A 12,522-nucleotide genomic window follows, 5' to 3' on the forward strand; every position below is an offset into this window, starting at 1 on the left:
CAGCGAGGTCTGGGAGGAAGGAGTGTCCAACCCAACAGCCTGGCTCCAGGACCACCAGAGGGCAGTGGTGTCCCTTCCTGGAGGGGGTGCCCAACAACCCAGGACTTCTGGGACAAGAGGCATCAGGTAGACACACTTGGTGAATGGCACCCAGAGATGGACACAAGACCCCTGACACGCTCAGAGCAACAGCCAGACACATGGTGTGTGAGGTTCCTGGGGCTTCTGCAAGAAAAGAGCATCTACTGAGTGAATTTAAAAGGAGAACTTGATTCAGGGTGTAGGGTAGCATATAGGTAGTGTGTGTGCTTAGCTTACTCAGGGACATGTGTTGGATCAGAAGGGAGAAAGGAATTCAGTTCTAAAGGTCAAGTCATACTCCCTTCCTGAGTGCAGAAGGGGATCCTTCCTTGCTCTTCCAGCCTCTGGTTGCCATCTGGGATTACTGGGCTCAAGGACACACCACTCCCATCTGTTTCTGTGATTTTATTACCCCTCTTCTGTCTGTCAAATCTCCCTGTCTCCTTCTTGTAAGGATGCTTGGATTAGGGCCTACCTGGGTAACCCAGGCTGATTTCATCTCTAGATCCTTACTCATATCTGCAAAGACCCATATTCCAAATAAGGAATGTTCACTCTCACGTTCAACATTCTGAAATGGTCTTCTGTGGGGGCTCACCATTCAACCTTCCACACAGGGCAACGCCTGACAAGCAGCACACATACCGTGGCACCCACTCATCAACCAGATACACAACAGGAACAGTAACACAGATGCAATGACACATCCAGACATGCACTATGTGCCCCGACACAAAACACACTTGTGTATTTGGCCAGACACAATGATACCCACAGGTATATTTAACAACACCCCCACACACATATAATTACCCAAACACTGAAATACTCATGCACAACAATGACACCCTAACATACAGAAACAGGACAGCACAGCCCCAATACAAACCCAGTTATATTACACAACACCCTGACATCTAGATACACATGAAAAACTGTTGGTCCTCACATCCTGACACAGTCACTCACACATGAACATGCCATAGCCTGTACACACATGCTAAGATTCAGATACTACCTACCACACACCTGACCTCAAGGTGCCAGGATACTAATATTCAGGCACAAGCACTGATCTTGCCTGGTACGGAACACACAGATATGCCACGAGTGATGTGCAAGGATGGATCCTTCCTGACACATGATCATTTGGACACACCTGTGGATACTGACACATCCCATTTGCACAGGGGAGTTGACAGCCTTGACACACCTCAGGGAACACACGTGACCCTTCCCAGCATCCTGCTGGTCCCTCTGCCCCTACAGTGGGGATGGTCAAGGAGGGAAGGATGTCATACCCTGGCCTCTCTGGCTCAGATTTCCAAGGGAAGGCCTAACTGGTTGACCCCTCCACAGAGGGTTCAGCACCTTGCCTCTGCCTCCAGGCCAGTGTTCTGTGCGGGCCAGAGGCAAACTAGATCTCCAGGTCCCTTGAGAAGAGCCGATCACAAAGAGGAGTGCAGGGCAGAGGGTGCTGGGCAGAAAGGGCCCCAGGGAAGAGACCCACCTTGTAACTCCATTTCCCAACTAACAATTTCCAGCCCACACTAGTTTCAAGGAGCTCACAATGTTTGTGGAATGCAAAAAAGGGGCATTAAAAACTTTTAAGTCAGCTTTAATTGTAAAAGTAATACATGTACATAATAAAAAATATTTCAATAGCATTGTGGGCACAAAATGAAAACCCAGTCTCCTCTCCCGGGAGTTCCTCCCTGCAGAAGGGCGATGTGAGCAGGAGACAGCGATTCTGCATTCTCTTAGAGGAGACTAGTGTCTCTTACCCGCCTCCTGTCACACTCTACCTCCCCACCAGCTCCCACAGGGAGAGTCACTCCTCTGCTGGCTGCATTCATTCATTCAGTCCCCATCACCCTGACTCGACACCAGCAGACACCCAGGCTCCGGGGCCTAGGGTCCCTGCGCACAGCACTGCAAGAGGTTGATCCAATGGTCAGAAACGCCGATAAAGCTACGTGGCCCTGACAGGGAGCCACGGGGTCAGCCGGAGAGAGGCCGGATCTCGCCCGCCAGCCCGGCGGCCGGGTGGAGGAGGTCAGGGTCCTGCCCAGCGAGGCTTCTCCGTACTGCCCCGCCGCACCTGCCGGCTAGTTCGTGCGCCCCGGCCGTGTCTCAGTTTACCCCACGGTCCGCAGACGCCTCCCCCCCGCGGACGCACGGCAGCCTCCGGCGCCCGCCCGGCTGGCCGCGGCGGCGGACCCCGGCCGGGCCGAGCAGGCGGGCCGGCGCGCCCCCTCCCCGTCGCGGAGCGCGGCAGGAATACCGCGAGAGTTCGCCCCCTCCCCCCGCAGTAAAACTGTCAAAGGTGGGAGGGGCGGGAGCGCGCATGTGCGCAGCGGCGCGCAGCCTGCGCCGCCCGGACCCGCGCCCGCGCCCTGGCCCGGCCCGGCCCGGCCGCAGCCCGCTGGGCGCCGCAGGTAAGCGCCCGCCGCCGCCCCGCCGCCGCCGCCCCGCGCCCCGCCGCCGCCCCGCGCCCCGCCGCCGCCTACGCGGAAAAAGTCGCCATTTTGGTTGGCCGCCGGCGCCCCCCCGCGCGGCCGCCCTTCCGGCCAGGCCGAGGCCCGCGCCCGCGCCGGCGAGTGACAGGTGGGTGGCGGCCGCTCCCGCCGCGCGCCCCGGCCGCCCTCACCTGGCCGGGCCGCGCCGCCGGCCGCCGGCCTCCGCAGAGGGCCCCGCCGCCCGCCGCGGCCCCGCCAGCCAGCCCCGCGGCGTCCTGCGCCGGCCGCGGCCCAGGGCGGAGGGGTCGCGCCGCCGCGGCCAGGCCCCCAGCCCGGGTTCCTGCCCCCGCGTTGGAGAGATTGGAAAGGGCGACCGCCTGCAGCCAGGCCGCGGGTCGGGGGCATGACTCATGCCGCTGTCTTCCTTTGAAATTGCAAAGTGAGGACTCCCTGAGAAGTTTGTTGGCTGACCTCGGACCCTCCCGCCCCCCAGGCCCAGGACGCTGGCATCACGGTTCGCAGTGGCAGTGGCTGTCCCGACCTCCGACCGCAGCCCTCCCGGACACGGACACACCAACCCCTTCCCATGACCTCTGATCTGAGTTGATCAGAAATTGTCAGAGGACGGCTCCCCTGCTCACACCTTGCGCCCTGGTACCGCCCCCTTCTGTGGCTCAGGTGTCTCTGTGGGAGGACCTGAAGGCCTGGTGACTCCCAGGACAGGCCCCTGGAAGCCCAGCCTTGGACAGTAGTGTTCTTCCTGGCAGGTGTCTTCGTGGGCTCTGGAGCCTGGGCCTCTACTGCTGGTGCTGACCTTGTTTAGCTGAAGTGGGTGGGGATCTGTTGAGTAGGGGGAGCAGAGGTCAGCCAGCCAGTGGTCAGTGACCCAGGAGCTAAACAGGAACCCTACATCAAGGCTGAGAAGTGGGCCAGACTGGATGGTCAGGAAACTCAGGGACCAGGAGATGCCAGTGGCCCTCAATCTGCCCACCAGAGAGGGGTTGCATGTGTTTAAGGAGGACCCTGGGGTCCCTCAGCACCCACCTGGACCATTTTGGGTATCTGGGGAGAAGGATCCAGGGTGCCCACCTGGGTAGGTTGGCTTTGCTTGGGGTCTGAGTGGTCACTGGTGAGGGCCTTGAGGGGGAAGCTACCTTCAAGGTGCCAAGGCTTGGCGGCCTGTGAGCCAGCAGCTGTTGCTGGTGCCATAATTGACCCTTAGGAGGGATGTGGTCAGCCTCCTTCCTCCTGCACAGGCCACCTCTCCTGGGGACATGCCCTGCCCGATGCCTGATCCTCAGCACACTTTGGGACTGTGAGTCTGACATTGAGAGGGAGACTGTCAAAGCTGGTGAGGGTCTCCACACTGGTTGTGCTTTCTGGATTGTTGGGGGAGACCTTGTGCAGCCTGTTCCCTGAGTCAGAAACCCCATCACTTGCTTCCCTGTGACAGACCAGGAGGGCAGGCTCCTTGGCCAGAGCAAGCCTGTTGCGGGGCAGGCTTCACGGCAGCCCCACTGCAAGTCCTGAGTTGGACCTATTGGGACTCAGGTCTCTGTACTTACCCTGCAGAAATGACAGATCCCTTCTGTGTTGGAGGAGGCCGCCGGCTCCAGGGGTCCAGCAGAAGTGGACCTGGGAAGGGTGGCAGCCGGAAGGAGGTCCGACTTCCCATGCTGCAGGACTCACCAAAGCTGGGTGAGGAGCCAGGACCCAAATCAATTCCAGAGGGTCACAGAGTAGGCCACCTTCCACTGTCTGAGCACTGAGGGCCTTCCTGGGGTGGAGGTCGTTTTGGACATAACTTGGGCCTGGGTTCTTGTCCTAGGCTGGCAGGGTCCCTGCCCCATGCCTTGGCCTTGGTGAGCCCAGGCTCACGGTGGCCCTGTCCGCCTTGTGCCAACCACACTGCAGCCTCTGAGCCTTGCTGCCCCATATGCTATAGGGATGCCCGTGGTCCATAGTGGACAGACAGTATCTGGCCAGGCTCCTCTCTGCTTTGACCCAGGAAGTCCAGCCAGCGACCGGACAGAAGGGAAGAAAAAGGGGCGGCCAAAGGCTGAGAACCAAGCCCTGCGAGACATTCCTGTGAGCTCCCTGAGGGCAGGGGTGGGGCTCATGCTGGGTCTGTCTGTGGAGGCCACTGCCCCTCTGCACCTCTCCAGTCAGCTTCAAGTTTTAGGATGTGGCCTGGGGCCCTCACTGCTGACAGCTGTATAGCCCAGCACAGATCTGGAGCTTGGCTTGAATTCTTGCCGTGGTCTGGAGGTTGAGGGGCTTGTGCTGCCTCTGCGCCCTGTAGCCCAGGGAGGGTTCCGAGTCTGGGGCTTGGTGGGTTGAGGTCTCAGTGGATGAGAAGCAGCAGCCCGGCCATTCTTCATGCCCAGATCTCCCTCATGGACCAGTGGAAAGATGAATTCAAAGCTCACTCCAGGGTGAAATGTCCCAACTCAGGGTGCTGGCTAGAGTTCCCCAGCATCTACGGGCTCAAGTATCACTACCAGCGCTGCCAGGGGGTAAGGGGCTGTGGGTCGGGGAGGAGGTGGCCTGGGGGTGTGCCTGGGCAGAGACCCCGGGGCCCCATCCCACACCTGCCCTCCCTGCCCAGGGCGCCATCTCAGATAGGCTGGCTTTCCCTTGCCCCTTCTGCGAGGCTGCATTCACCTCCAAGACCCAGCTGGAGAAACATCGGATTTGGAATCACATGGACCGTCCCCTGCCTGCCCCCAAGCCTGGCGCAGTCAGCCGGCCGGTCTCCATCAGCCGGCCTGTTGGGGTCAGCAAGCCTATTGGAGTGAGCAAGCCTGTTGCTATGGGCAAGCCTGTGGGAGTCAGCAGACCCGTTGGCATCAGCAAGCCGGTCACAGTCAGCAGACCCTTGCCAGTCACTAGGCCCATGCCGGTCACCAAGGCTGTCACGGTCAGCAGACCCTTGCCAGTCACCAAGGCCATGCCAGTCACTAGGCCTGTGCCAGTCACCAAGCCCATCCCAGTTACCAAGCTGGTAACAATTACAAAACCTGTGCCAGTCAGCAAGCCAGTGCCGGTCAGCAGGCCTGTTGTGGTCAGCAAGCCAGTGCCGGTCAGCAGGCCCATTGCCATCAGCAGACACACACCAACCTGCAAAATGGTGCTGCTGACCAAGTCTGAGAACAAAACACCTCGTGCTGCTGGGAAGAGCAGCGGTAAGAAAAGGTACAGGAGCTCACCTGAGTATCCTCACACACACCTGGGGTCCAGGCCAGGGCTGGCTATCTGACCTCACCTCACCTCCTCTGCAGGGCCGCAGACAGCCTGGACATCTGCCCCATCCCACCAAAGCAGTCCAGGCCAGAGAATGGGGAATTCAGCCCATCTACCCCCGACCAGAGCATGGCCTTCCAGCTGAGCACAGACCCCAGCAGTAGCTCCCTGCTGCTGGGTGGCAGACCCTCAGTGGGCAGGGAGGCAGTGCGGTCTGCAGGCCCTGTGCCCCCACCTGAGGAAGACCCCGAGCGCACAAAGCATAGTAAGATGAGAGCCCTGGGGAAAATCCGGGGATGGGGTAGTGGGGCTCTGTCCTCTAGATGGTTATTTGACCAGAATTTTGGCCCTTGTTTTCTCTCCCCCGAGTCAGGAAGGAAACAAAAAACACCCAAGAAATTTACAGGGGAGCAGCCGTCCATCTCAGGGACCTTTGGGCTCAAAGGTGAGACTCCAGCCTGCTGGGCATCTCTGGTGCTGGCTGCTTTCATGTGTGTGCCTGCACTCAGCCCACACCTCCCTGCCCACCCATCTGTGCACACAGGCCTGGCCAAGGCTGAGGACAAGGCCCGCGTTCACCGCTCCAAGAAGCAGGAGGGGCTGGGTCCTGAGGATGTGCGGAAGAAGGTGCCGACCACCCCCACCATTGTCAGCAAGGAGGCACCAGCTCCTGTGACTCACGTGGCCCCAGGTGGGGCTGGCGGGCAGGGGCCCAGGGCAGGTCTCAGGCGTGGAGGCTGACTGTGGAGCCTGGGTGCTGTCCCTGGCATCCAGGAGCCTCCACGAGCCTCTGAGGCCCCAGCCCTGCCCCACAGGTGGCCCTGAGGAGCAGTGGCAGCGAGCCATCCACGAACGGGGCGAGGCCGTCTGCCCCACCTGCAGCGCGGTCACCCGGAAGACCCTGGTGGGACTCAAGAAGCACATGGAGGTGTGCCAGAAGGTGAGTTGCCGGGGCACCACCAGTGGGCGCCCTCGCCACGCCTGGCTGCTCACGGCGGACTGTGTCTGCAGCTCCAGGATGCGCTCAAGTGCCAGCACTGCCGGAAGCAGTTCAAATCCAAGGCTGGCCTCAACTACCACACCATGGCTGAGCACAGTGCCAAGGTACGCTGCCCGCAGCCCGGTGCTGCCTCCTCTGGACCAGGACCTCACCCGCCCTGCTGCCTCCCCCTGCCTGATCTTGGACCCCAGTGGTCCCAACCGCCAGGCTTACCGTTTTCAGCCTGCTGCCACTGAGGCTTCTGAGGGCGGGGAGCAGGAGGAACGAGAGAGGCTGCGCAAGGTGCTGAAGCAGATGGGGCGGCTGCGCTGCCCCCAGGAGGTCAGTGTGGGGAGCACCTGTGGGCATGGGACTCGGGTTCTCTGGCTGCCTCCTGACCACGGGCCTGGACCCCCAGGGCTGCGGGGCCGCCTTCTCCAGCCTCATGGGCTATCAGTACCACCAGCGGCGCTGTGGGAAGCCGCCTTGCGAGGTAGACAGCCCTTCCTTCCCCTGTGCCCACTGCGGCAAGACCTACCGCTCCAAGGCTGGTCACGACTACCACGTGCGCTCGGAGCACGCGGCCCCGGTGAGTGGCCTGCAGTCCTCGTGCTCCTGTGCTCTCCGGTGGCCTGTGCTGTAACACAGTGCTCCTTCCTGCCACCATATGTGTGATCCCCCTCCCTGTAAGTCACGCACATCCCAGTGGACAGAAGGGTGGGCGCCCAGAACCCCTGTGTCCCATCTTCCTTGGGGATGCCTGTGTTGTCCCCGTCCCCTGCACACCTGTATGCACCCCGGGTCCCTGCGTCTGCAGGGGCCACACGTGGCCTACATCTCTTGCTGACCCTGACCTGCCATCTCTGGCTGTCCTGCTTCTGCGGCTTATCCTGGCTACATGTGACCCTGCTCTCCAGCCCCCTGAGGAGCCCACGGACAAGACCCCTGAGGCTGAGGATCTGTTGGGTGTGGAGCGGACCCCAAGTGGGCGTGTCCGCCGCACCTCGGCCCAGGTGGCCGTGTTCCACCTGCAGGAGATTGCAGAGGATGAGCTGGCGCGGGACTGGACCAAGAGGCGCATGAAGGATGACCTCGTGCCCGAGACTGCACGGGTGAGCTGCCCACCCACATGTGGGTGGGGCGTGGGCCTGATTCCTCCCTGATAGCTTCCCCAAGCCCCTGGCCTCCTTTCTCTGGGCAGGACATGCCTCAATCCAGGGTCCCTGGTGACAGCCATGCCCCTGTCTGCTGACCCTGCCTCTGGAAGGGCCAGTGAGCTGCTGCTGAGGCGCAGGGTCTCAGAGCACAGGTACCTCTGGGCCCGGACTCACCTGCACTGTTCCTGGCTTTGCAGCTCAACTACACTCGGCCAGGCCTCCCCACACTCAACCCCCAGCTGCTGGAGGCGTGGAAGAACGAAGTCAAAGCGAAAGGCCACGTAAACTGCCCTAATGATGTGAGCAGGGGCCGGCCGAGCGGGTGGGGAGGGAGCTCACGGCCAGACGTGCCCTTCCGGGAGCAACAGAGGCTAAGACCGAGACCTGTCAGCAGGCAGCCCATCAAACTGACCAGCCTTACCTCTGATCCTGAGTCCCACAGGGTCCTCACATGAGACCCCATTAGCAGAGGGCCTCAGGCCTACATTCCCAGCCTAAACCCCAGGACTCCTGGGGTCAGATCCCTCCTCCTGCCCCAGAGAGAAAGGCTCAGAGCTCCCTGAGGCTGAGGCAGGGTGCACCTTTGTGTGGAGACCCCAGCACCTTCCCCTCATGACTCTCTCCCACCTGCAGTGCTGTGAAGCCATCTACTCCAGCGTGTCTGGTCTCAAGGCCCATCTGGCCAGCTGCAGCAAGGTCAGTCCTGGGGCTCCCTGTGGCCCAGAGGGTGCTCAGCATTCCCAGCTTTCTTTGCCATCAGTCCCCCCACATTAGTGTGAGACCCTTCCCTGCTCCCATGCATGAGCCCAGAGACCGCCTGGTGCAGACAGCTGGCCTAGGACCCCTCCTTGCCTTACACCCCAGTCATAGGGCAGTGCTCCTTGTCTATGTGGATATGAGAGGGTGGTCACCCTGACATGGGCAGAGGACACACTAACTTGGGGTAAGGACCCTCAGCAAAGGTCTGTGACCCTTCCCACCCTCAGATCCCCTGTAGCAGAAGCCAATTAGTGGTCCTGCTGCAGGGTACCCTTATGGGTCCCTAAAATAGACAGTCAGATTCTCCAGCTGTCCCTGCCCCTTTAGTGGCGAGGTGAGGGCTTGGGCCGGGTCTGGGCTTGGGGCCCTCAAGAGCCAGGAACTGCACTGCCTTGCTTCCCAGGGGGACCACCTGGTGGGGAAGTACCGCTGCCTGCTGTGTCCCAAAGAGTTCAGCTCTGAAAGTGGCGTCAAGTACCACATCCTCAAGACCCACGCAGAGGTGTGAGAGCACCCCTGGGCCTGCAGCTGGGGAGGCCCAGGAGGGCAGGGCAAGGGCTGGGGTGGCGGGAGGGGGTGCCCAAAAGTGTCTACTTAAGCAAGTAGCCAGCACTGAGAAGCCTGGCAGTTTCTCCTCAAAGGGGTGTCCAGCTCCCTGGGAAAATCTGAGAGGCCAGGCCCCACCTGGCACCCTGAGTAGAGCTGCCTGTGAGTGTGAGCCTGCCTACCTGACCTGAGGGTGACTGGACCTACAGTGTGGACAGGGTCCCAGGTCCTTGTTGGGACTTTTCTCTCCCTAGAATTGGTTCCGGACCTCAGCAGACCCACCTCCCAAACACAGGAGCCAGGGCTCCTTGATGCCCAGGAAAGAGAAGCGAAGTCTGGCAGGCGGGAAGAAGCGGGGCCGCAAGCCCAAGGAGCGGCCTCCCGAGGAGCCCATGCCCAAGCTGCCCCCCCGCCGGGATGACTGGCCCTTAGGAGGCAGGGACAAGGGGTCTCGGGGCTCCACTGGGCGGAAGGTGGGAGCCGGCAAGGCACCCTAAGAGTGAACCCCCCACACTGCCTGCCAAGCCCCACTCTGTCCAGGGTTGGGGAGCCACTCTGGACCTCCTGTCCTCCATCCTCACCCCCCATCCATCTGTCCAGTGGGGGTGGTGGCCCTTTCCTTGTACAGGGCACACCTGGGTGGGGCTCCACAAGGGGTGCCAGGGGCAGCAGCAGAAGTGCAGTGGGGGAGCAGCCTCCCTGTGAGGATGCTCGGGCCCGGCGGTGTCTGGGGCTTTGGCACCAAGGGGCTGCGGTGCACAGCAGTCAGATGGTCTTTGGCCCTTGTCTCTGCTTCCTCAGACCCAGCTGGGTCCCCACCCAGGCTCCCCATAGCTGTGGTGTCCCTGGTGACCCGTGGCTCTGGACTGACAAGAGCACCTGGGCATCCCTGGTTGCCACCATCTGGGCCTTGCCTCCACCCGACACTGGAACTCCAGTACCCCAGCTACCTCCCAGGACAGACCCCGTCTGACCACTGCCATGCTGACCTGACAGCCACCTGCCCACCCTGGTCCCTCCACTCTGCTTCTGTGTTCTACCTCTCTGGGCCTGCCCCCATCCTCTGTCATCCCTGCTGCATTTCAGGCCCCATCCCACTGGCCCTTGTCCTCAAATTGGAGGGGACAGCTTCCTGTCTGCTCTGCCCAGGCACGTGGAGTAGGACCAGAGGTTCCTGTGCTCTGCCTCCTGCCTCCAGCCTTCTGTCACTGCAGGCCAAGGTTCGCAGCCTGAGGGGGATCTCACTGGGGCTAGGGGCATGTGGGTCCAGGGCTAGGTGGAAAGGGCCCAGCTCTGAGGAGTGAGCCCCATGGAGAACATCCTCTGCCAGGCAGGGCTGGCCCAGGGACAGAGCTCCTGTAGAAGCCCTCCTCCCCTTTACCTGCTCCTGTACATCTGGTGGCATTTGATACAAGAACCAAAGGCCAGTGGGGGAGGAGGAGGAGGGGGCTCAGACAAGGTGGCAGCTCCAGGGCTCCCTTTAGGGCCCTGAGGACGGTAGGATCTGCAGGTAGGGCAGGGGTCAATCAGGGATCCCCGGGCACCTGGATGAGGGAGCCCCACTTACAGCCCCATGTAGGGAGAAGATGCTCAGAGACCTGTGGATGGAGGCCATTCGCCAGTGGGGGCGGGGGTGGGCTGAGGGCGCAGCCTCACCAATCCTGGAGGATGTGAATTTTGATATTTGCCTGTGTGCGTGTCTCCTGGGTGTAGTGGATGCCAGTCTTGTTGCTGTGACAAGTAACAACCTTTTTTTAAATTCTGTTTTTTATACAAAAACTCACAACAATCTGACATTTTGGTGCTAAGGGTTTCCTGGTGCCGAAGGTGGGGCTGGGCTGGCCAGGGCTGTGACTGGGGCTCTTCTGCTCAGGGGACAGTATTGACTGGACACCCTCTTCCCCCAGGGAGGAGGGGCTCCAGCTGGTTTGTCCTGCCCTGCAGTAGGGAGACCAGTTCCATGGGGCTTTTGGGGGTGAGAAGACTGGGCAGGCCTGGCCTGATGTGTTGGGAGGGGTGAAGAGAGTGGACTCCCCCAACCGCACACACCTTGACCTGCTCAGAGGATGGTGGCCTAGGTGGAGAAGAGTGTGGTCAAGAGTCAGAGGATAGGCCGGGCCTCTGGGGCAGTGTGCTTTCCAGTGTACCTGAGTGCACCCATGGTGGAGGTTGGACCCCAGCAGGGTGTAGCCACCTGCCCAGCCTCTCAGGTAATTGGCACTTGGGGGGAAGGGAGGCCTGGCTTTTTTTGGGGGGGAGTAGGTTGAGTTTCCAGGACACCCCCAAATTCCACCAGTAACCCTGGCATAGAAGTGGGCCTGGGTGACAGTATTTAGCACTTTAACCCCTGTGTCTTGAATTGAGCAGGGGGGCTGCTGACGGAGTGGCTATGGTTGGGAGTCTGCCCTCCCTCTCTCCCTCCCTCCTTTCCTTTCCTCCCCTCCCATCCACCCACACTAGCTAGAGAGGGGCAGTGGCAAGCCGGTCTGCAAAGCCTTCCTCCTAAGGGTGTAGGGCCCTGGGTGGGGTGCGTCAGGGTGTGCTCACCTCCCACTCTGGCCCACACATGACAAGGTGACCACTGGCCTCCACAGACAGCCTCAGTGGGAGGGACCAGAATGGCAGACCCTCAGGGTGTGGTGAGCATGGAACTTGGAGGACCAAGCCCTGGGCCCTTGACAAAATGTGACAGTTGGGGTCTCTCCAGATCTACCTCTGGTTCAGTGCTCGCCCTTCCCTGAGAACAGAAAAGTGCCCCACGGGCTGACACTTCACACAGAAATGGGATGCACTTTATTAGCTTCTTTGCAGGCGGATGAGGGTGCATCCTGAGTGGCTGTGGCCTTCCTGTCCCTCTGGTGGTTCTGAAGGGAGACTCTGGAAGGGGAGGACTTTCCCTATAAGTCCCTGCTGGAGGCCTAGCGTTCAGGAGGGCCAGCCAAGCACCTCTTCTGCCTGGCAGCCCTGCGTCCTAAACTTCGGGTTTCTTCATTTGGTTTTTAATGAGGTTCTTAGCACACAAGTGCATTTCGAAAGACAGGTTCCAGCTATCACTTGTAACCATATATATACATATATATTCTATCTACAAAATGTTTATTTGCAAGATGTTTTGACGGTGAGCTCGGGCCCTGCCCGCCTTGTGACCATCTGTCCCCAACCTCGTCCCTGCCCCGTCCCCTGGCGAGTGGCGCGGGGACGCGCCATCAACTGTATGTATTAAAAATGACTGTATCGAATAAATGTTTATTGACTTTTTTCCAGGGCTTTTGTGCGGCTGAGTTTGTGCCGAGACGCG

General features: G+C 60.5%; 1 protein-coding gene across 7 annotated transcripts; it reads left to right on the forward strand.

Moving 5' to 3' along the window:
- Positions 1-2,452: 2,452 nt before the first annotated feature.
- Positions 2,453-12,487, forward strand: Znf512b (zinc finger protein 512B). 7 transcript variants are annotated; one of them, XM_047537705.1, is made up of 21 exons: positions 2,453-2,519; positions 3,034-3,194; positions 3,797-3,855; positions 4,113-4,238; positions 4,486-4,628; positions 4,928-5,056; positions 5,149-5,735; positions 5,822-6,048; positions 6,157-6,228; positions 6,328-6,474; positions 6,599-6,723; positions 6,795-6,887; positions 7,006-7,104; positions 7,181-7,351; positions 7,680-7,874; positions 8,117-8,218; positions 8,553-8,615; positions 9,082-9,180; positions 9,479-9,659; positions 10,311-10,444; positions 10,794-12,487. In XM_047537705.1, exons 4-21 carry the CDS (start codon positions 4,115-4,117, stop codon positions 10,896-10,898), a joined length of 2,796 nt encoding a protein of 931 aa, XP_047393661.1. In that variant the 5' UTR covers positions 2,453-2,519; positions 3,034-3,194; positions 3,797-3,855; positions 4,113-4,114; the 3' UTR covers positions 10,899-12,487. The 7 variants fall into 7 exon arrangements, 6 of the variants coding, with proteins under 6 accessions (XP_047393661.1, XP_047393665.1, XP_047393660.1 ...); XM_047537709.1 differs by lacking the exon at positions 3,797-3,855 and having other exon boundaries at positions 9,479-9,697; XM_047537704.1 differs by lacking the exon at positions 3,797-3,855.
- The last annotated feature ends 35 nt before the right edge of the window (positions 12,488-12,522 follow it).

Source organism: Sciurus carolinensis, chromosome 2 (assembly GCF_902686445.1).
Source record: "Sciurus carolinensis chromosome 2, mSciCar1.2, whole genome shotgun sequence".
NCBI classification, from domain to species: domain Eukaryota; kingdom Metazoa; phylum Chordata; class Mammalia; order Rodentia; family Sciuridae; genus Sciurus; species Sciurus carolinensis.

What these genes read in the sequence shown, in the direction of transcription:
- Znf512b (XM_047537705.1), top strand. Translation starts at nt 4,115, where the DNA reads ATGACAGATCCCTTCTGTGTTGGAGGAGGCCGCCGGCTCCAGGGGTCC. An exon ending in AAGCCCTGCGAGACATTCCT is followed by an intron (nt 4,629 to 4,927) that starts GTGAGCTCCCTG and finishes CTTCATGCCCAG; the next exon opens with ATCTCCCTCATGGACCAGTG. An exon ending in TCGTGCCCGAGACTGCACGG is followed by an intron (nt 7,875 to 8,116) that starts GTGAGCTGCCCA and finishes CTGGCTTTGCAG; the next exon opens with CTCAACTACACTCGGCCAGG.